At 40.9% G+C, this 22202-nt stretch overlaps 1 protein-coding gene and 1 long non-coding RNA gene across 2 annotated transcripts; both read left to right on the top strand.

Moving 5' to 3' along the window:
• Positions 1-595: 595 nt before the first annotated feature.
• On the top strand, positions 596-10257 carry NMD3 (NMD3 ribosome export adaptor). The gene is made up of 15 exons (XM_052686648.1): positions 596-734; positions 813-947; positions 2606-2702; positions 2980-3060; positions 3321-3449; positions 3999-4089; positions 4235-4313; positions 4598-4694; positions 4970-5087; positions 5670-5815; positions 6276-6388; positions 7303-7375; positions 7916-8022; positions 8809-8879; positions 9309-10257. Exons 1-15 carry the CDS (start codon positions 691-693, stop codon positions 9440-9442), a joined length of 1515 nt encoding a protein of 504 aa, XP_052542608.1. The 5' UTR covers positions 596-690; the 3' UTR covers positions 9443-10257.
• A 1273-nt stretch (positions 10258-11530) lies between these two features.
• On the top strand, positions 11531-21250 carry LOC128082491 (uncharacterized). Its single transcript, XR_008207694.1, has 4 exons — positions 11531-11605; positions 13566-13652; positions 15248-15344; positions 20428-21250. It is a non-coding gene; the product is annotated as an uncharacterized LOC128082491 (long non-coding RNA).
• The last annotated feature ends 952 nt before the right edge of the window (positions 21251-22202 follow it).

Consider the following 22202-nt stretch of genomic DNA (forward strand, 5'->3'; position numbering starts at 1 on the left):
TGTGGTGCTCAGGGACACGACTTAGCAAAGGGTTGTTAGGGTTGCATGGTTGTGGCTGGACTTGATGACCTTCAAGGTCTTTTCCAACCTGAGCAATTCTATGATTCTGTGATCCTCGGGCAGGCAGGCTGATTGTAGCTCCCGGCGACACAAATTCACACCGCAGCGTGCGAATTAAAAAAAAATTACTTTTTCAACTAATCCTATTACAAACGATAAAAACTGTGACACCGACACAAACCAGCAGAAGACAAAAAGTTGGAAGGAAAACTTTGAGTGGGGAGTTTCGCCAGGAGAAACCACATCACATCCTGACGCTGGATCTTACTGAGTATACAACAGCAATTTAAACACTTCTTTCACGGAAACAAGTTGATTTTTGTTTTGTTTTGTTTTGTTTTGTTTTGTTTTGTTTTGTTTTGTTTTGTTTTGTTTTGTTTGGGGGGGGGGAGACCCCCTCAGCTCCCTCCGCCGCTCCACGACGCCGCCATGCGTTTCCTTGAACTGAACTCATTCACACACACGCACGGCGGCGGCTCCACAGCGCCCTCTGGCGGCGGCACTGCCGCCATCCCTCCCGCTCTCCTCCCCTTCCTCTCCCGCCCGGAACCCGGCACCGCCTCCCTCCCCGCTCCGTGCCGTTCCCAGGCCGCGTGTTCCCGCTGCCGGCCGCCGCGTTCCCCGCTGTCCATGGAATACCTGGCGGCTCCCGCGGCTCCCACGCAGGGCAGCATGTGAGTGGAGAAGCCGGGCTCGGGATGACCCCGACGGGGGCTGCTGTCGTTGACTCTGTTCTGCTCTCTGTCCCACAGCCTCTGCTGCCACTGCGGCGTGCCCATCCCGCCCAACCCGGCCAACATGTGCGTGGGATGCCTGCGGGCACGCGTGGACATCACGGAAGGCATCCCCAAACAGCTCGGCGTCAGCTTCTGCAAGCAGTGCGAGAGGTGGGGGCCGCGCGAGAGGCGTGGGAGCTGAGAGCTGCGCTGCCACGTGCCGGGCTCGGAGCGCCGCTGGGTGACGCCGTGCTTTGTGGGCAGTGGCACTGAGGCCTTCAAGGGTCCCTCCGGACATAAAACGGTCCCTAATTCCAATAACGTACATCGGATATGCATGCAGTCAGGGCTATCAGCCGATGGGAAGCCCTGCAGCTCTCACTTGCTTTCCTGAATATGATCAAATGTGATAAAATAGCCCTTGCATCATCCACTCAATTCTGAGTGGTACATCCAATATTCTGCCCCCCCACTCAATTTGCAGTGTTACATCCAATATTCTGCTTCCCCCATTCAACTCTGAGTGTTACATCCAATATGCTGAACCCCCCCCCCCCATTCAATTTGCAGTGTTATATCCAACATTTTGCTCCCAGCCCCCTCAATTCGGAGTGTTACCTGCAATATTCTCCCCCCTCTCCCTCCCCGCAATCAGTTTGGATTGTTACATCCAGTGTTCTACCCCCCATCAGTTTCTTTTTGGGATTGAACACTATAGAGCACTGTCTGCAGGTCAAGGGAGGTGATCCTCCCTCCCTATTCTGCCCTGATGAGGCCACATTTATTGTATTGTGCCCAGTTCTGGGCTCCCTGGTTCAAAGAGAATAGGGGTCTCCCAGAAGGAGTCTAGCAGAGGACCCCAAAGATGGTGCAGGGCCTGGAGCATCTCCTGTATGAAGAAAGGCTGAGTAACCAAGGGCTATCCAGCCTGGGGAAAAGAAGACCGAGGGGGATCTGATTCATGTTTATAAATATCTAGAGGGAGGTGGGAGACAAAGCAGATAAGGACAGGCTCTTCTTGGGGCTGCATAGCGATAGGACAGGGAGTAGTGGCTTAAAAGTTGAAGATAATTCCATTTAGACACGTGAAAGAGCTTCTTTTCAGTAAGGCTGATGGAGCACAGGAACAGACTGCCCAGAGAGGTGGTGCAGTCTCCTTCTATGGAGCTATTTAAGATCATCTGGATGCCTGTCTGTGCAACCTGCTGTAGGGAACCTGCTTGAACAGTGAGGTTGGGCTTGATTGTTTCTCAAGGTCCCTTCCAATCCCTGCAATTCTGTGATTTTTTGCTTTGTAAGTTGAAGAATTTATCACCCTGCCATACTGCAGGCAGACTGCAGGTGCCAGCATCACACCAGCTTTGGTACTGCCACACACTCAAATCTGTCAGTTATTTGGAGATGATTTTACAGCTGAGGGGTCAGTGTGGATGTGGAAATCATCCTTGTGGAAATCTTTGGGATGTTATTGAAGTGAAATAGTACGCAGACAGCTGTTGAGCCAGTAACAGCATACTGTAGGTATGTTGGTTGCTCTTTTTACCCACTGCATTCATCTGTTTCTTTTATGGAAGTAGGAAGGTGTTATTTATGGCCAGGAAGTTTGGAATGAATGACATTGTGGTCTCTGAAAGAAAAAAGACAGCAAATTGGTGAGGATGGCAAAAAAAAAATGTGAATGCTTAAATCTTGTTCTATCAGGGAGGCTGAAGTTGGAGCTGCATGCCTGGTGTTCACATTGAAAGTTTGGGAAGTAGTTTCTTATCTTTTGAATGACGTGGTTTGTTGAAGCCACATCATATGCCTCAGTGTGCTTTTTTTTATTACAGGTATCTTCAGCCTCCAGGAACTTGGATTCAGTGTGCCTTAGAATCAAGAGAGCTTCTTGCTTTGTGTCTTAAAAAAATTAAAGCTTCACTTAGCAAGGTGGGTAATGAATTTATTAGTCTTTCACAATGTGTCTGTTAGCACGACATAAAGTAAAATCTGGCTAACTCATGCTGGGTTTCATTCTTCCACAGTAGCCATTCGTGTTGGTATAGGGGTTATTAAGCGAGTGAGTATCTGTAGTGAGCACAGATAATAGCAGTCTGATCTCATACAGTTCATTGGCAGAGCAATGAGCTAAACCATAAGCTTTTGTTTTCTGTTAGCTAGAGCTGCTCATGCTTAAGGCTGAGCCTTTGTTTGTTCCCACTGGCAGGTCCGGCTGATCGACGCAGGCTTTATTTGGACTGAACCACATTCTAAGAGATTGAAGCTGAAACTGACTGTTCAGAAGGAGGTAACAGAAGTGTAGCAATCTGTGTGCAGGGTTTTTTTTAAAGCTTTTGTGGCAAACAGTATCCTTGTTATTGGTTTGGTTTTTTCCTGCTGTTTAGATAAGTGGTTCTCTCCAGTAAAATACAGCATGTTTTTAATGGCTTCTTTTGACAAAATGTTGATTTACTTAAACTTCAATTGTGATGATCAGAACCCAGATGGCAAAACTTGTAGAATGTTATCAACTGTCCCCACAAAACTGTCAAAACTTCTGTTTTGCAGGTGATAAATGGAGCAGTTCTTCAGCAAGTGTTTGTGGTGGAATATCTGATTCAGTCGCAGATGTGTGAAGACTGTCATAGGATTGAAGCTAAGGATTTCTGGAAAGCTGTGGTTCAAGTCAGGCAGAAGGTAGAGGAGGCAAACTGAGTTTTTACTTTATGATGGCAGTGCAATAACGCAGAGAAACCTTTGAGTGACTTTCTGATTTTCTCAGGAAAAGATTTGCTTACATTTGGCTTCTGCCACAGTAATAAGTTTGGCCATTTTTCCTTCTGGTTTTAGTTTGGAAATCTTTTTTTCTGTTGTCCAGTATTATTAATATGCCCTTTTATAAGTGATGGCTCGCAGATGGATCTTACGTGAATTTTTATATATCCTTCCTTCTGTATTTTAAGGCACTGCTGGAAACAGTGGAGCAGATTGTTGATAAATATTTAAATCTTCTTTAAAGAAAAAAGATATCTGTAGCAACAGGCTGTGCAAAAAAAAAGAAACAGAAGGCTTAAATAATTTGGTATAAATAGAGCACATCTCTGAAGTCTTTTTGGTTGGGATAGACTTTGGACTCTTCCTTCTGTAGATGATCTCTTCATATAAACATTTATTCTCCAGCAATTCTGCATTTGCTCCAGGTGATTCTTAAATGACTTTGATGGATTTATTTTGGCCTTGTTATAGACTCTGCACAAAAAGACTTTCTACTATTTGGAGCAGCTGATTTTAAAACACAGGCTTCATCAAAATACACTTCGCATCAAGGAAATCCATGGTAAGTGAGGTGGCTTGTTAAGCTGGAGATAAAATAGACAAACCTGGATTATGTTGCATTAATAGCTGTGTGTGGGTAACCAGAAGAGCGTTCTTTTCAAATGCATTGCATAGATATGTTCATCAGGCTTTTTTTTTTCTTTCAGATGGCCTGGATTTTTATTATTCTTCGAAGCAACACGCTCAGAAGATGGTAGACTTTCTTCAGTGTACAGTTCCTTCTAGGTACGTCATTGACATCTATTGCCCTCCCCAAAAGCTTTTGGGAAGTAGCTGTTATCCCTCATTTTAAACAGATTATGTGAGAACTCTGTGTTCTATTCAGTAGAACGCCTTGTGCAGAGGTCTCATGTTTTCTGTTTGGGTATTGTGAAACTACCCTTCATGAATTTTTGTAATTCCTTAATGAATTTGCTGTTTGTAGCTATGTCCAGCTCTTAGTGCTGCTTATCTTCTCTCCCAAACAGAGTCCTTCTTGCTGCTTGAAGCTCTATTTTTATGTTCTTTAGGTCGAAATCATCCCAGCGCTTGACCTCACATGATGTTCATAGTAATGTCTACAACTACAAAAGCACTTTCTCCGTGGAAATTGTTCCAGTATGCAAGGTAGTTTATTTCTGTTTCATCTCCAGGGTACTGTATGAAGTGGCAGGAGTTTGGTATTGCTGACAGAGACATTATTTATTTTATGTTTGGGGGACAGGAGGGTTTAGTCCCCAGTGAGCTTGGAACTTAGCTAACAGGTATTGTCAAGTTATTGGAGGATGTTGGGTGGGGATCTGAAAATCTCAAATTTGAAAATCCATGTTTCTGATTTCTTTAAAGGCTTGATTAAAAATTAAAGAAATGTGAACTTTAAAACATGTTCTCTTTGCATGCAGGACAATGTTGTATGTCTGTCACCAAAACTGGCACAGAGTCTTGGTAACATGAGCCAGATCTGTGTGTGCATTAGAGTTACAAGTACTGTCCACCTCATTGATCCTAGCACTCTGCAGAGTAAGTTGTGATTTTTTTCTGCAATATGGCAAGGTGTTGAAAATCTGCTGGCAAAATTATTTACATAAAATCTTGGTTTTTTGCACCTTACTGTTATAAAAGTATTTGTGCACTCGTGACAGAAATTGAGTAGCAAACAAAGACCAAACTCTTCTCTAAACCTAATTTCCTTTGTGTTCTAGGAAAATCTGCAAGGTTAGTACTAGGTTTGTGGATGGTGTAGGGCTCTGCCAAGCACTTAGATTTGTCAGGGACGTGCCTCTCAAATGAGAAGAGCTCTCTGTATTTATTGATGTGTATGTGATGCAAAATACCTCTGATAAGGCTACATCCCAGGAAATGATTTGTGTGCATAAAAGACTGTGCTTCAGACAGGTGAGATGTGACTCGTCTGTCACAGATCATCAGCTGCTGTCACAGCCAGAGTTTACCATATATATTGTGTCCCAAATAGTTTGTTCTCATAACAGTCTTGAACAGAATGCATTGTAGTTGCCTGTGTTTTGGTTAATGCTTCGTTTTAATTATCTGAAAGAAACTTTCTCCCTTGTGATTGTCTTTGCTGGTTCTTGGTTTTTCCAGTTGCTGAAATTGATGGAAATACCTACTGGCGCCATCCTTTCAATAGCTTGTTCAACCCAAAGCAGCTTGAGGAATTTATTGTTATGGACATCAATCGAGTTCAAGAAAAGAAGAAACCTGCAGGTGCAGGGGCAAGATCAAATAAAGTAAGAGTTCCTGCGGATGTTGTTTTGTTTGGGAGATTATGGAGATGTGAGTTCCACTTTTAAGTTATTGTCTTTTGAGTTTAAACCCTACTTGTTAGTGTCACCACAGAAATCATTATTTTATACTAGCTTTGCAACTCTTCAATTACTGTTCTTTTTTCTGAAGCATAGAAACTTTTTCTTTTTTAATCAGAATTAGTGAACAAGAGTCAACTGCTTTTTCTCATTCAAAGGATCAAAGTAATAGAAAGTTACAAAGTAAACAAGTGATTGCCCTGTTTATTTCCTTAGTTTTGTAAAGATGAGAAAATAATGGTAGCAAGCAGTATGTTGGATTTCTGTTATAGAAAGCTTAATTGCAGCTGTAGTTTAACACACTAATGTAGCAGTGCAAATGTTTTAACAGCACGGAAGGTTAAGCTGAGTTTATTACAAGCTTGTTTATTTTTCATTCCTCAAGCACACGCTGGCTGAAGCCTGGGTAAAGAAAACCTCGGAGCTGAGTACAGACCATCAGTATTTCTGCTGCACTCACTTGGGACACATTCTAAATCCTGGTGACCTTGTCTTAGGGTCTGTTCTGTTTCTTGGTTTTGATTTAAATGAGCCATTCCATAGGAGTTTGTGTTTGAGCCTTGCAGCAGGAATTTTGGTGTTGGCCTTGCACTGGAAGCTTGAAAGGTTTCTATGTGTGGCCGTGGAAAGGAAGTTTTGAGTCTCTCAGGAGCAAACACAAAAGAAAATACTGGTATCTGATGACTGAATTCTATTCTTAATTTGCTAGGGAGCTGGAATGGTTGTTTCAGTTCATACTGCTGACTTGGATTCTGTACGTGCCTGTGTATTATCAAGAAAGTTGTGAATTTCCTAAATGAGATCTGCAGAAGGGATAGAATCTTTCATCTTGGCTATGAAGAGATAGATGGTTATAATACAGTAAAACTTCTAGCAGAACTCATGCCATAAAACTAGCTGCTAGTTGACTTCTAAAGTGAGATGAGAATAACAGTGCAGACACAGATGAGATTTTGAAAACACTAGGCAAGATCAAAGTAAAGTGAAGGCATATGACCTTTTTGATTAAATGTGAGTATTGCATACAGCAGTGACAAATGTGAATGTTTTTAGGATGGGGTTTGGTTAGTGATTCTCAAGTAAATGGGAATAAACATGAATATTTTGAAGGCAGCAGAATCTCAGGGATGTGTGTGGGTTCATGAGGCTGGTGAGTGCAATGGTGCTACTGAACAGAATGTGGGGACAGCAGCTTGCTCTAAGAGTTCCTCAGTTATGACAAGTGCATATTGTTGTGGATTTCTTCTTTTCTCTGTCCTTAGTTTGGAAACATTCATTTTTCTGAGTAGCTATAACTGAGACTATGATCTTTAATGCAGACATTACATTTGCTCTTTAATACTAGCATATAAAACCTTGACTTCGTTTTTCTGTACTTAAATAAAAGTATGAACTACCTGTTTTCATTTTAGATTTGACTTGGCCAACTGTAACTTGAATGACGAGTTTGTGAATAAGATGAGCCCACACAACGTCCCTGACGTGGTAAGATCATTTGCTTTGTCTGTACAGATTTCTCTGCATTGCTCAGGAAAATCAAGTGGCTTTAAATCAGATGCACACTGGTTGCCTGGTGCTCAACGTGGAAATGTTAATGTTGAAATTTGAATGGAATCTAATCAGTGAGAATTAGTTTCTCGCTACTTATATTTTAGTGTGGTGTTTAAATAATACATTTACCTTAACCTGCCTTATTCATTGCTGTTCAAATTACCCTGTGTGGTGAAAACTCTGACATCTCCAGGGTTTGCCTCTTCAGGAAATAAAAGTTTCCAAACACTTTGGTTTGAATTGAAAAATGCTGTATGAATTCTATTTAAAACTTTTTAGTGCCAGACTGCCAAAAGTGCAGGTGTCATATGTTACTGTCTGCAGTTTGTTTGTAAGACTGAGTCTGCTGTTTGTTCTGATGTTACAGTTGCCCAAATCTAGATTTAGGTGTTGCTTTGTTTTTTTTTTAAAGCGTGTCGTGAGTTGCATATTATGGTGTGTGTGCATGTAAATATCTGTGGGTTTCCACTGTAGGTATTGATAAAGAAGAGCTACGACCGTGCCAAGCGCCAGCATCGCAGAAACTGGAAACTGAAAGAGCTGGAAAGAGACAGAGAAGGCATGGATACAGATGATGAAAGGTATCAGCCATGAAGTTTTGAAGTCCTTTCTACCTAGGATAGCATGCTAAGTCTGAAAATGCCATTTACCACTCTCTGCTAAGGACAAAACCCCCAGTGTAATGCCCTACTACTGTTACAGGGGCACAAGCAAATGCTGCTGGTTCTGTAGGGGTGTGATGATGGCTGATAAAATAGGATAGGTTCTAAACAATACAGTCTTTGCATCTTTCCTAGTGAAAGAAGTGCTTTAAACATATCTGTGCACCTTACTTGTGCTTTTAGAATACTCTATCTTGACTGCTAGGTTTCGGGGAAGGCGGATACTGAGGTGGCTGGTGGGGGGTCAAGGAATGAACTAAATCCTGAATCTTCAAGATAACCCTGCAAACAGATTTACTCATTTACATGAGGCAAATGATGAATGTCAGAGCTATTGTACCTTATGGCTGCTGGTTTTTTTAGCTAAGGGTTGCTTTTGTGAAAACATGTTTGTCATTGTTCCATGGCAAAGCTGAAACAGCAGCAGATAACAAATAATGTCTAACTGAGTAAGAAAAAGGAGGCAATTAGAGTTAAATGAGGACAGGCAGTTTACATATATTTTGGAAACGAGTAGGTGCTAACAGTAATCAAAATAAAATGAAAAAAAGGCAGAAAGAATGAGTTGACAATGTAAGAATGTTATCAGAAGGCACAACTGAAGGACTGCAGTCCTTTCTTGGAGCTTTTTTCTTTCCATTTCTTTTTATAAATTTGCATAAATGCAAAGGGAAAGTGAGTAAATACATTAAACCTCGTTTGCAGACAATACCAGGACTTCCTTGAAGATCTGGAAGAAGATGAAGCCATAAGGAAAAACGTCAACATTTACAGAAGTAAGGCCTCTTTTACGATTGAATTGCATGTAATTTGATCACAGCTATTTGAGCAAAAATATTCTTGCTGAAACCCTGTGTTTGGATCTTTGAACTGCTCATTCTTGGAGTAATGCTGTAATGTAACAGCATGAGGTATTGCTCACTTGCACTGAGTGATGCTCATGTCGCTTGCTTACCTTTAACATAAGATAAAAGCCTTTTTCCTGGACTCTCAAAACCTGTGCTGGGTAAAAAACATGATGATTAACTTGGCATCTTCCAAGAAGGCAAGCGTTATTCTTTGGAGTTGGATTTTATGGGGGAGTTTGTTTGCTTGTTGCATGTTTTCAGTCACTTGGGGTTGTTCAGGTTGCTCTGGTTTTCTTTTCTTTTGCTTAGCTGTTCGGGTTTTTTTTGGTTGATGTTTTTTTAATTGATTTTTTTTAGATGCAGACGTTCCAGTGGAGAGTGACACAGATGATGATGGGGCCCCTCGGATCAGTCTGGCTGAAATGCTGGAGGATCTCCATATTTCTGAGGATGCCACTGGTGGGGAAGGAGCAAATATGCTGACAGAATAAGCATAGTGCATTAAGCAGTGCAATTAGTATTTGCCTGGGGAGGAAAAGGTACCCCATATAAGCAAACATTATGAACTGTGATCACATGAATATGGAAAGTAATGTTCTAGCTACAGCCATACCTCTAAATCACATTTCTGAATTGATATTTCATATATAATTATCTAGAAGATCAGTGACTGCAGTTAAGCTTCTGTGCAAACACTGTCATATGAGTTCCACAAGTTCTTCTCATCTCTGAGTGTTTTCTCCTTGCAATTTCTTGTAAGGTAAAGACCAGGCGACTAACTTCAGTTGTATCCACTGAGAATATTAATTGTTCTGCACCTAAGACTGCTAATAAAGAAAAATAGAGAGAGATTTTGTTCTGATTTGCTACACTTGTAGGTACAATACCTTACCTACTGTTTATTGTTTTCATTTATTTACCTGAAATGGATTTTTCCTGTCTTAATCTTTTTGGCACAACGATTTATTGAAGACTTTCATTATGACGACAGTTTATTCCATATAACAGTATTTTGGGGAGGTTTAAGAGTTTTGTGATGCTGTCAATAAGGGAATTCCAACTATTTCTGTTATGTACACAGAAACGCTTTGTTGTAAATTGATTGAACACGCAGCCCACAATCAGAAAGATTTGAGACTTCTTTTAAATGGTAATGAATATTGTACTGTACTGTATTTCATGCTTGTAGCAGTGGATTAAATGCAGTTTGCATAATCTGATTAATACACTGAGAGATACTGTACATAAAGATTTTTTTGTCTCAGTCTGCCTGAGTTTTCGCAGGTAATAAACTGGTTGGACAACAGTTGACTTCTCTTTGTGTCTTAATCTCACTCCAGATATATACCATGAATCACCTCACCTCTGATAACTGGAGCAAGATATACACCCAGTATCAACTGTGAAATGTTCCATCATTATTTAAGTAAATATTAAAGTGAAATTTATCTCAGCTGAAACCCAGATAGAACGTAAGTGTTATACTGGAACATTACGTGCTGATGGTGTGTTAAAACTTCTGGTTTTAATTCTGTTGACTGAACTCGTGGTGTGCCATAGAAGGCAAGGGGGAAAAAATGAAAACATGGAAGGTCAGCTTTGATGTAGTACAATTCTGAGCCTGCCATAGGCATTGCTATCAGCTCAGCCATCCTGCAGAACTGTCTTTTATTGTGTAGTTGGGTCACACCAAGCTCTCCTGCATCCTCCTTGAGGAGCTTTGTCATAGTTTTTATTATGAAGAACAGTCATGAGAAATCCATAAAGTTGCTAAAAAGTGAAGGAGCAGTTTATCTCGTGACAGCAGTTCAGTATAGGAAAGGTATGAAGCATTAAAAAAAAAAATGTAAATGAGAATACAATTGCACAGCTAGCCTGAATTATCACTGCAACAAGAATGGTTTGGATGTGTTGATTTTTTTTAACGTATTTTACTTCTATCTGCGCCTGCCAGTAGTGGTGGGGAAATTGAGATAAGCTCAAATCTAGTGACTCTTGGGCCAGATCTATGGAAATGGAAGAACTTTAATTAGCCATAACATGTAACAGCCAGTCTGTTCCATGACTGGATGAGATGGGTTCTGAGTTGTGATTTTTCTGACAAAGGTAAAAATGATCGAACCTTTCTTGCACGTGCTTTGATAATAAGCTTCCTGTTGGCAGCGGAGAGGGAGTTGTAATAAAAACCTGTTTTAAACTCTGCTGTTTTGATCAACTCTCTTCCTTCCTCCCTAATGTTTTCTTTCATACTAGCTCTCAGTAATGTCAGACGGATTGCTGTCTTATCTGTCAATCTGCTTGTTATTGGAGATGTCTGTCTTCTTTGGCCCCCTATGGTCTGTTACTGGTCTGTATTGGATTTCAAGCATCTTTCAGCAAGTCTTGTCTGGAAAGATGTTTAGGTATGGGTGCTAGACAAACAAGTCATAAATCCGAGTCCATTGTTTGCTAGCTGTAACACATAGTAACAGCTCCCCAAAGGGTGCCTAAGCTGTGTGTGTACTTGAAACCCAAGTTAGCTCTCATTTTAGGTTCTCAAATTTACAGCATCCCTTTAATACGTCAACAGTTGGGAGCCAGAAGAGGCTCAGATGGTGTACGGCCAGTGAAGGCAAGATCTGCTCAGTGACACCGGATAAGCAATGTGATAAAAGGTACTTAATTCACAGTAGAGAAAAGGCTGCTATGTAACCTGCATCTCCTGAAAGTCTCCATCTGCGGATTAAGCCACAGTTTAAAGAGAAAGCTCCTTATTTTATACAGCAGAGAAGGTGCTCCAGGATTCGAGTCATAACTTCTTAATGGTTTGCATGCAGCTTCTGATGAATTTTGAATTGGAAGAGTTGAAATATAACATTCCTCGAGTCTACCTGGGGAGGAGAGTGTTTGCTTCTGAGATGTGAATGTTATACACATATGCATACAGCTTTGTACAGAGAATGTGTGATAGCAAGTACCAAGCAGTAGCAGTGTGTACAGTAATTTATGGATAGCAATACAGATTTAAAAGGGTTGTTGGTATCTGAAATAGTTGTGATGGTTGTGTGCTTGCCACATGTGGTAAGCTAGTAGAAGATGAAAAAGAAAGAATACTTTTAAAGTATTTAGGAAGGAAAATAAAAGCATAGCCAGCTGAAGCGATTCTGTTTCAGCAGAGAAGAAAAGTTCTGTCCTTCAAAACAGCCAATGTGTTGTTCTTTCAGAAGGAAGGCTTTCACAATGAGAAACCAAATAAGCTTCTTACAGACTTTAACCCCTGTCACCCTAATCCTCCTGTTTAGAAAGACTTACTTGAGCTGAGGGAGTTTCACGTTTCCCCCCAGTCAGTTACTGAAGGGACGAAGGGAGACAAGGAAAATGAAAAACTAGATTTAAACCTTCTGGGGTTTTTATTGCTGAATTTGCATTTAGTTTAATTACTGCTGGGGGGTTCAGTTCCCTTTGTGAATGCGCACAGTAGTTCCTGTCAGCACTCAATGTATTACCATGATTCTTGATCATTTAAACGCAAGTCAGAGTTCTTCTATCAGAAAACAAAGCTGTTGTCATAGGGATTATTCCAGTCTGTGTCCTAAGGAGCTACCAAGGGCTGGCAGCAGAAATTTCCTTTTCTCCTTTGGAAGTTGTCAGAGAAGACTTGAGATGTTCTTGTGATGAATGTGATAGTCCACCTGATGTCACTATTCCTTCGTGTTAATGGAAAGCAGCAGTCTGTTCAGTTGTAACGAAAAGTCAGCAAAACTTGGTTCAGTTCTTGTTCGTGCCAGTGTGGTTCCTGATGTGTTATTTTGAACCTAAATGAAAATAGCATCACCTTAACGGAAAATAAGACAAAAGCTTTGATCGAGATGCTTAAGCACTTCTGGCAATCTGCTCCTTCTGCTGACAGATTTGCCTTTGCACTTTGCCACGGCCGCTTATTTTAGCTGCGTGCTCCCAGAGCAGTTAAATATAGGAGTGAGACTTGTGTTGGGTTTCAGAGATTTTTGGCAATGTTTGCTGCAGCTCATTCCAGAATTTAGTCATGTAGCAATGAATACTACTATCAGAATTTAGCTAGGTTTAAGTTTTCCATACTCAATCTTCATGAGCTTAGGATGGGAATATGGTTAAAACAAGAGGCAAGAGGTGAGATTTAAAACTTGCCAGAATTTCCATTCCATGCTAAAAGCAAAGCATAATCAGGAAAGAAAAGTGTCTTTGTGTAGTTTGAATAATCAACTTTATAAAATGAAACAATTATGTTTCATTTTCAACAATTTCAACAAGTTCAACAATTATGACACCTACATCCACAACTAATGCAATTTCTCACATCAGCTAAGGGAGTGCTTTACATTGCTAAGAACTGAAAGGACTTAAAGAAGAAAAACCAATCTGTGTTGAGGGACAAGTTTTGTAAGATAGAAGGAAACTCCTCAAGCTGTGAATTTTTGGGGTAGGCTGCTTGTATACTGCTTAGCATTATGTGACTGGATGCTACATGCTGTATTATACATGCTCATTCGTTCTTCAGCCCTCAGTCATAAATTAAAGCTCTAGGTTTGTTTGAGATTTTTTTTTCTTAAAAGATGAAGGCTAATACTCAAAATAATCCAGGCTTATGTCCTGTAGGAGGCTGGAGTGGAAATATTCTGGCAGCCAGATTTAGACACCGTGATGCAAAAGTTCCATGATGCCCTGTGGAAGCCATAGTTAGAGGTAAGCACGCAGATTGCCAGCACATCAAACACAGAGAATTCATCCCAAAGGCCCAGGTTTGTAGAAGCTGGCACACAGAGCCAGGAGGTGCCAGAGGCGTTAGCCTGGGAGAAGTGTTTGTAGGAGTGCCAGCAACAGCAGTTGTGCTGGGGCAGCTGACCCAGCAAGCACACAGAGGCAGCTGCTCCACAGCCTTCTGGAATCACTAGGTCCTGATGCCTGTTCCCGTATCCACTGTGCTGAGCTAAGATGCAGTTCCAGCCAAAGGACGCATGTGCTCCAAGCAGGGTTTAACAGGGATTGTCTCCAGTGGAAATGGTGGAAATGTTGAGACAGCTGCTGTTTAACCTTGGCAGCCTCTGAATTCTGAATATAGCTTGTTTGTTTACCTTGGTGTCTTGACTGTTTGAAATTCTCTTTCCCGAAACACACTGCTTGCGCTCTGACAGGATGCAAGATGCATACAAAATCACCTGATCTGGAAAAAATATGCTCACGTTTTTAATACAATTTTAATAAGTAATCATAAATCATGTTCAGGTATTACACTGGCCTTTAATGCATTCCTTCATTACACAGATAAATAAGCCATGCATGGGTGTATAATGGTAAGCAGCTTTAGTTGCCTTCAAGCAAGTCTTCCAAGTACTAAAGTCAGAGCATGAGTACTCAGGTTTTGTTTTTTCTTGTTTCTGAGAGAGAAGTGACCATTTGTATAGGCTGAGCAGCAGTTTAGGGCAATTCTGATTAAACATTTGGGAAATATTTTGTGAGGAATAGAATGTGTTTGGGGCTTGTGGAGACTCCATCATGTGGAAGTGGTAAAGCCAGATAGTGCCAATAACAGCCTGAGTCCAGCAACCTTCTCTGGTAACAACATGATGGCATTATATGAACCAGTTTTTCTGTAGATTTTTAAGTTTTTTATATTGATGTACACCTCTAAAGTCAGCACATGTAGGATTGGACCATTTTTAAATGATGCTTCTCAACAGCCTATTTTAATTCACTGGATGGCATTCTGCATGCCTCTACATGAAACGTGCAGAGCAAAGCAACAGAAATCTTTGTTTGGTCTCTTAGCAGAATAATCCAAGAGCTGGTGCCCACCAGCAGAGCCCACAAGAATTCCCTAGCTGCTGACTGCTGCTTTGTGCATAGTTTGATGCTCGGTCCCTTGCACTCCTTGTCCCAGCTCCAACACACCTGTTGCCCCAAGGACTTGGCAGCTCTGGAGCTAAGTGTCTTGTCGTCCTCATGTACTGTGTGGGCCGGGTGGCTGCACTTTTGATTCAGTTAGGAAGCTACGCACCAACTATAAGATGAGGAGATAACAGGTCACTACAATCCCTTCGACTGCACATAGAAAGAGAAAATGCTGTCTTAGTGGTACAAATGCTGTCTTAGTGGTACAAATGCTGCCTTAGTGGAAACTTTCAATACAAACTCTTCCTATTGTGCAGGGTGGATCACAAACCCTCCAATGAATATTTCAGTTCTACTTGCTGATTGCAAATTGATTTAAGCAAGGTCAGAGATCACGTGCCTGTTGAACATTCACACACTTGTAGGCTCATTTTCTATTTTCCTGCCAGATGTGTCCTTGCAGAGAAGCATTCTCAGTGGGAGAGTTGCAGAGATCCAGCCTTACCCCTAGAACCTTCCATGTGTTGGAGAACTTCAGTGACAGATGTGAGTGTAATGCATGTCAAAAGGATGAGGTGTTTGGATCAGTCTTCCCTGTACTGCATGCATGTCTCCTCCTTTTAAGGCAGGCAGGTGCTAGCATTAAACTCAGCCAGAAAACATAATTCCTGAATTCATGTGGGATAGGCTGGAGATAAGCCCTCAATCCTCAGTTCAGGTAGGTAGGAGTTGTAACAACATATTTGTTTAGGCACCTTAAATCTAGAAAATTGCTGGAAAGGTTTACCTGAAAATGTTTGTATTTTGGAGATATCATTCAAGAAGTACTTTTCTATAACAAATAATACTGTTAGTAGGCTGTTGCATGAAGTAGTTGCAGCTAAGCATTGAAGTTAGGCAGAAAGGTTCAGCCAAGCAAGACTGGCTAACGTAGGGTCAGCTTTATAAAAACAGACAGATCTTCTGTGAACTCAACATCATTCTAAATACACATATGCAAGATGAAAAGGAGTATGTTCTGTGGGATGTATAGGCTAGAAAGTGCTGACAAGTTTGTCTTAGGAACAGGATTTTCAAGTCAGATAACAAATAGCTAAGATAAGAACTCAAATTACATTCGGATGTAAATAGGGTTAGGGTTAGGGTTAGACAAAATGCTTATGTCATCATAGCAAAACCAATAAAAGTAACAATAAGGAACATGAACTTATTTTAGGCCTCAAAAACTGTTAGCAGCAGCAGTGGAAATAAAGTTCTGCACACACACAAAAAAAACATTATCTTCATTGCCTTTAGGAGCTTTAAATAATTTGATCAATAAATTGTTTTATGAGAGGAAAGGTATGAAAGTCCTATAATAATAAACCTCCTAACACAAGGAATGTATTAGAGTTGTAATCACACAGTGATCACAGTGAGAAGCATAAGGTACTTGGATTTAGTAGGTCTTTATTATTTAGCTATTTGGTTTTACCTTTCTTGAACCAGCCCTACTAAGTTATGCCATTTAACCACGAGAATCCTTTTTAGAAGCTGGTGAAGCAGAGCTGTGAACGGTGCTTCGTGTCACCAATTTCCTTTCTAGGTTGGAACTATTCACAAAGATGGGAATGACATTAGAATGGTTATATGTCAGAAACTAATTTTGTTCAATTAACACTGCTTGTTTAAGTCCACATTTATGAATGCTAAAATGAATTCATTTATTGACAGAAAGTCACTGAGCAAGTACATTCAGCACATACGAGTGTACACTGGGGTTAACAGCCCTGGGAGAAAACAAGAAGCACCTTTTATTCCTGCATCTGAACGTTAACAAAAACCTCCAAACAGCACCACCACACAACCCTATCCTCCCCCATGCACACACACCCAAAAGCCCAACCCTCACTGACAGGTGTGCAGAATTAGTCTCATGTGGCAGGCATGTCAAGGAACTGATACTCACTTGTTAAGCAAGCAAATCTTCTGACATTAATGTTTAGGAGATTAATAAACCATCCAGCATCTAAGAACCAACCTTCTATTCGTGCAGACTGTGCATGTATGTGTCTATGCACAAAAACTGCAGAGAACTGCCTGCATGGCTATGTGGGAAAGCATGGGGGGAGTGCTGGTTTTTAATAAGGTATCCCTTGTGCCAAGTGTTCCTGATGCAACTGTTGTAGCAAAGATGCAGTGCCTGCACCTGCCATGCTCCTGGTGGATAGCAGGGCAGCCAGGCAACCCATGGAACAGTTACGCGGTGCAGTACTTCTGATGGGGAGATCTGCACAAGTTTTTGTTGCTCTTTTCTGGAGAGGCAGTCCTATGCAGAGTTCAGTTGCGAGAAGGCTGTGGGCCAGAGCACAGATCCCAGCAGGGAGCGTGCCCAAGCAGGTTAGTATTTTTGTTTGCGTTGTTTCAAAACAGCAATTACGAGGTGGAGTTTAAATATAGTGTTTTAAATCTTACTCTGTAGTTAGGAGTCTTAGTCCCATGCAGGGAAAAGATTGTAATGAATAAAAATAATCAAGTATTTTTCATTCAGTTGCCACTTAGCTCTCTGTATCCTTCTGGTTTTCTGTGGTATCCATCCTCCCTCCAGCTCTCACAGCTGAGATTTAGAGATTTGTGCTGTTCTTGGACGGAGCAAACTGCACTGCTGTCACTGCAGATGCCCAGGAGCCAGCCCATGTCGCAGGACTGCAGCATGCAAATAGGACACCTGCATGGCAAGATCCTGTGACAGCTATTGCAAGAGACACCAGGCAATTCGTGCAACCACAACAAACACAAGTGGGTTTACTCAGGGAAGACAAGGAAAGGGTGGCAACAAACAAAAAAACACAAACACACCCAGCATAAGTTCTAAGTTCTACAGCCAGATGTCAGATTCCTTAATGTCAACAAATACTTTGGATGTGTGTGTACAGTCTGCTCTTATCCAATGTAAATATAACTGTGTTGGCCTACTTACACTCTGAGATTTCTCTGCAGGTATATAATGCAATATCTGCACGTCTCTCAAGCATGTATGATGCAAAATACTACATTTACCTGCTTACATTATGGACTGATAGTCTTGCAACTAAAGGGTTATCCTGACAGATAGTGTGATAATTGACCAAACTATAATCCTGTTTCCCTCTTCTGCCCCTGAACTTCAGTAAAGGCATTCTGTCTCCTGTACATGAAAGCTGCTAGGAGACAATGCAAGGTGTTTCTCACTTTAGCCATTAGGTTACTTTAATAAAACATACGATCAGATTATAATTGAAAAGCACTAAATCGAAGTTCATTTGTTTTACAAATTTATCTGAGTGCTGTCGAAAGAGTTACAAGTTTAAACTCATCTGCCTTTGTTTTCACAAATAAGCTATTTCCATACTCTCCTAATCATCAGTTGGGAAAGTAACTGGATCTCATGGGGAGATGACAAGTAACATAATTAGTGTTTTCAGTTTGTTTTGTCACAGCCTGTAACCAAATGGGATGGACTAGATGAGGTTAGACATCTTTTCCAGCCTTAATGATTCTATGATTCTATTAAATCCCAGTTTCTACATCGTCTGATTACCACTTGTTGAGAGCATCCTGTTGTCTTAAAGGTGAGGATATTCTAGGAGCATCACTATGCTCAAAAGACAGAAGAAAACTCACTTCAGTGTGGGTGGGAGCAGAGCTGGGCTGTCACCCTGTATGCACTGCTGCTGTGCTGTGGGCATGGTGCTGAGCACATGTTCTCAATGTAATTGCATTGGCATTTCATTTCTGGCCAGCTTCGGTCAGTATCCACTCTAACCAGCTGGCAGCACAACCATATTGTGCATTCAAGACTGAAGTTTAAAAACCCTGGACTTCAAAACAAAACCAATTATGGGATGTCCACCACGTTAGCTACAAAATCTGAAGTCTCAACAGTTCATGTGCCAGAAACAAGTAAGTGGAAAGAGTATAAAACATCCCTACTCCAGCTGAATACATGGTTTAATGTTTTGCATATGCCATGTATGCTTTACTGATCTTTTAAAATAATAACAAAGTCCAAGAAAATAAGATTTTATTTAAAACATTTACGGAAGGAAATCCTCACGTTTTCAGTAAATCAACTGCATTGTTTGCATAATGATGAACTGGACAAATAATTCACTGCATTAAATAACGGAGTCTAAATAAATACTAAAATAATTGTATAAATACATACATATCAAGCTTAGAAAAGCAGCCTGTAGTTGCATAGTGTTGTACAAAACCTTTCATGTACACATCTTCCCTGTCAGCAAAGCTGTGGCAGACAAGAACAAATATATGCTGTATAATTTCCCAAGATAAAAACTCTCCGTATCCGAACAGCTCTCCCTGGAGTAACAAAACATGCAGCACAGTTGCTTCCTTACCAAACCCAGCTTTGTAACTCCAGTCAGTCTTTAAACCTGAAAGCTCTTTAAAAGGCACTGTCAGATGATAAAAACGAGGACTGATTGAAATTGATTTGGCAAAATAATTTGCTGTCACAGAGTCCCAGAATGCAGAAGAAAACGAAGAGAGTAAACCAGTGTTTGCACACACCCTGAACCTGTCTCTCTAAACAGAAAGTGTTGAGAAAAACACTTCTTTGATCCAAAAGTTATGTCAGGTTGCCAATGTTACTTCACAACAGAAACAGTATTTTCATGTTGGCTTCCAAATAAGTGCAAGCAGAATTGAAAAGCCATGCTAATGTGGACAGGGAAAAAGATGTAAGCAGTGTATGCTATCATCACTAACATAGTAACGTTGAAAGTGTAGAAGAGCACTTTTTCCCAGGGCTCCATGAGGTAGCTGCAGGTGATTAATTCAAACTGGCAGAACAGCCAATAAAGATAGTTCTTCATGCTCTTAATATCCATCTTCAACTCTGAGCAGCTTCTGAAAGCCTTCCCTATTACAATAAAGGATAGTTAGGAGAAAAAGAAACCTTTAAAAGAAAAAAAGCAAAAAAATAAAACAGCAATTCCATTTTATCCAGGCTGTCCCTAGTGACCGGTGTTAGCAAATATTATAAAAGCACAAGAAAACTAAAATCCAGAGTCCACAAACACATTTTAAAGCACAATTCATGACCAGATAGAAACAGACTATCCCATGCAAAGCTCCATTGCACTCCTTTTGCTCTTTCCAACTTCTCTTCTGAATAAGAGAGCCAAATTCAGCCCACCCTATAAAGGGCGATTTCTTAGGACACTCCACAGTATCTTTTTCCAGAACTCTGTTACCTAAGAATTATTGCAAGTCCACTTTCCAAACCAAACTACTTTCATAACTTTTCCTGGCAATGGATTATTTCAGGTTCCCTTAAGGCAGCCTAATTCAGAAAGCACTCATAGCTCTCTCTCCACTAGTCATGGATTCTGAAGTAGAACTTGGCTAGAAGTCTGATTTCTGTCACTGCAGATGGAATTTGAAGTCCTATGATTCAGTTGTTGTTGGAAGCGTGCAGAATAACACACATACAGAACTACAACAAAGTGCATCCTTACACAGACTGTACAGCTCCATCTGCAACAGAGACTGCACTGATCTATTGCAAGAATAAAAACATGCCCATTTATTTTAAAGCTGTGTGTTCAGATTGATGCTAATCATTATTTTGTGTTACATTATACAGTTACCAGGAGAACACAGAGCTGGAGAGGAGAAAGGAAGACGGGACTTGGTCAGTCACTGATGCTTCATCATTTGGTACATAAAAGGAGATGAAACAAACCCCCTCTTTTTAATTGGAAAGTCAGAACTTCTGGTGGTGTCAAGATCTGTGGAAAACATCGTATTCCACAGGAATTAAATCATAGAACCACAAGTTTGGAAGTGACCTTCAAGGTCATCTAGTCCAACCGTCCTGCCGTTACCATTGCTACCACTAATACTTCATAGGTCTGTAGACAGTGGAATTTTATCCTAACAAAAGCTACATCTTAAGAGTTTTTAGAGAAATTTTGCCTTATCTTTTCCATTTGTCTACAATACCTTCCATATTTCTGCCTCCTAGGTAATATCTCTGTAGAAAAGAAGTACTGTGAACTGCTTTTCATAATATCCTTGCTCTAACAGTCACATTTCTGTGCATCACATGCAGCTTTTACTAAATCAAGATGATATTTAAGCCTCTTACCAAACAAAATATTGCCAAACTACTTTGAGGAAAGGATTTTCCTACCAAAAAATGGTGCAGATTCTCTAAAAAGCAGAACTTACCTCTTCACTTCTCCCTGGCGACAAAACGTTCAGAGAGAGACTTCCTGACACTCCTGCCTTTTGCAGCTGAACATCTCTTCTGCACACCGAGAAGCAGAGAGAAGTACCTTTGATCCTCAATTACAGAGTGTGTGTCCTCCATACCCCGCCCTGCTTCACTATTGCTAAAAACTCCTCTGGCCAAAACTGCATTATGCAATAAGGACACCCATGGTCTGGCTCGGCACCGCACTCTCATGACGGCATTAATTTGATAATTAGTAGAGAGTCAAAGTTGAAGATCTGCAGGGAGGGAGGAGCGTATAAAACTGCAGTACTATACAGGACAATCAGCAAAAAATGTTTACAATTAGTGCCTTCTCTAATTGGGAATGACAAAAATGTACTTCTGCTGCTGTGGGACTTTACAGTGCAGGCTGCTGAAGTTCCTATGAGGCGCAATGAAATGTTTGTGCAAAAATATGGTGTCAGAGTTACGTAGCCACAAAAATGCAGCTCAATTAAAGTCACAGGGAAGTCTCAGGTGAAGCCTTCACCTCCTGCAACCTTTGATTAGTACCACTTCCAAACTGTTCTCAGTTCTCCCTGTGTGTCTGTCTCCCAGCTCCACACCCACAGATCAATTGTCCTGTTTCAGAACACCAGGGAGGACAGAACACAAGATTTGTGTGAGCAGAAGTTGGTGAATTTGCCCTAAAAATGCCACAAAATTCTCCCAAGCCACAAGTACTTGAGGTATTTTAATGGTCTAATTTGACAAGTAAATTAGGTAGAAATCTGCATAATACATTATGTCCTTAACTACCTGCCTGCAGTCAAATCATTTCCAAATCTGAATCAGCTTCACTTAGGAAGAATATCCTACAACCAATGTCCAAGGCATCATTGCCACACCTTCCTGCTTCCCTTCCTTACCAAACAGCCTGACCCATTAGTAAAAGCTGACCTAGTCCTTCAACCTTTTTTTCCCCCTGTAGTTTTCAATAAAAACAGGTTTTCTGTTCAAAAACTGCCCAATTCACACAGAAAAATAAAGAAATGGTGCAGCACTTCTTGTGGCAGCAATAGTTAAGGTGCCACATTGCCTTCACTGGCAGAGCCACAAGGCCCCATCTCTGAAGATGGACAAACTACTGCACTAAGGAGGATGTAACTTAGGCTGTGGTCTGCAGGGTAGATTCACAAATG

The sequence above is a fragment of the Tympanuchus pallidicinctus genome, unplaced genomic scaffold (genome assembly GCF_026119805.1).
Source record: "Tympanuchus pallidicinctus isolate F22 unplaced genomic scaffold, pur_lepc_1.0 scaffold22, whole genome shotgun sequence".
In the NCBI taxonomy this organism is placed as follows: Eukaryota; Metazoa; Chordata; class Aves; order Galliformes; family Phasianidae; genus Tympanuchus; species Tympanuchus pallidicinctus.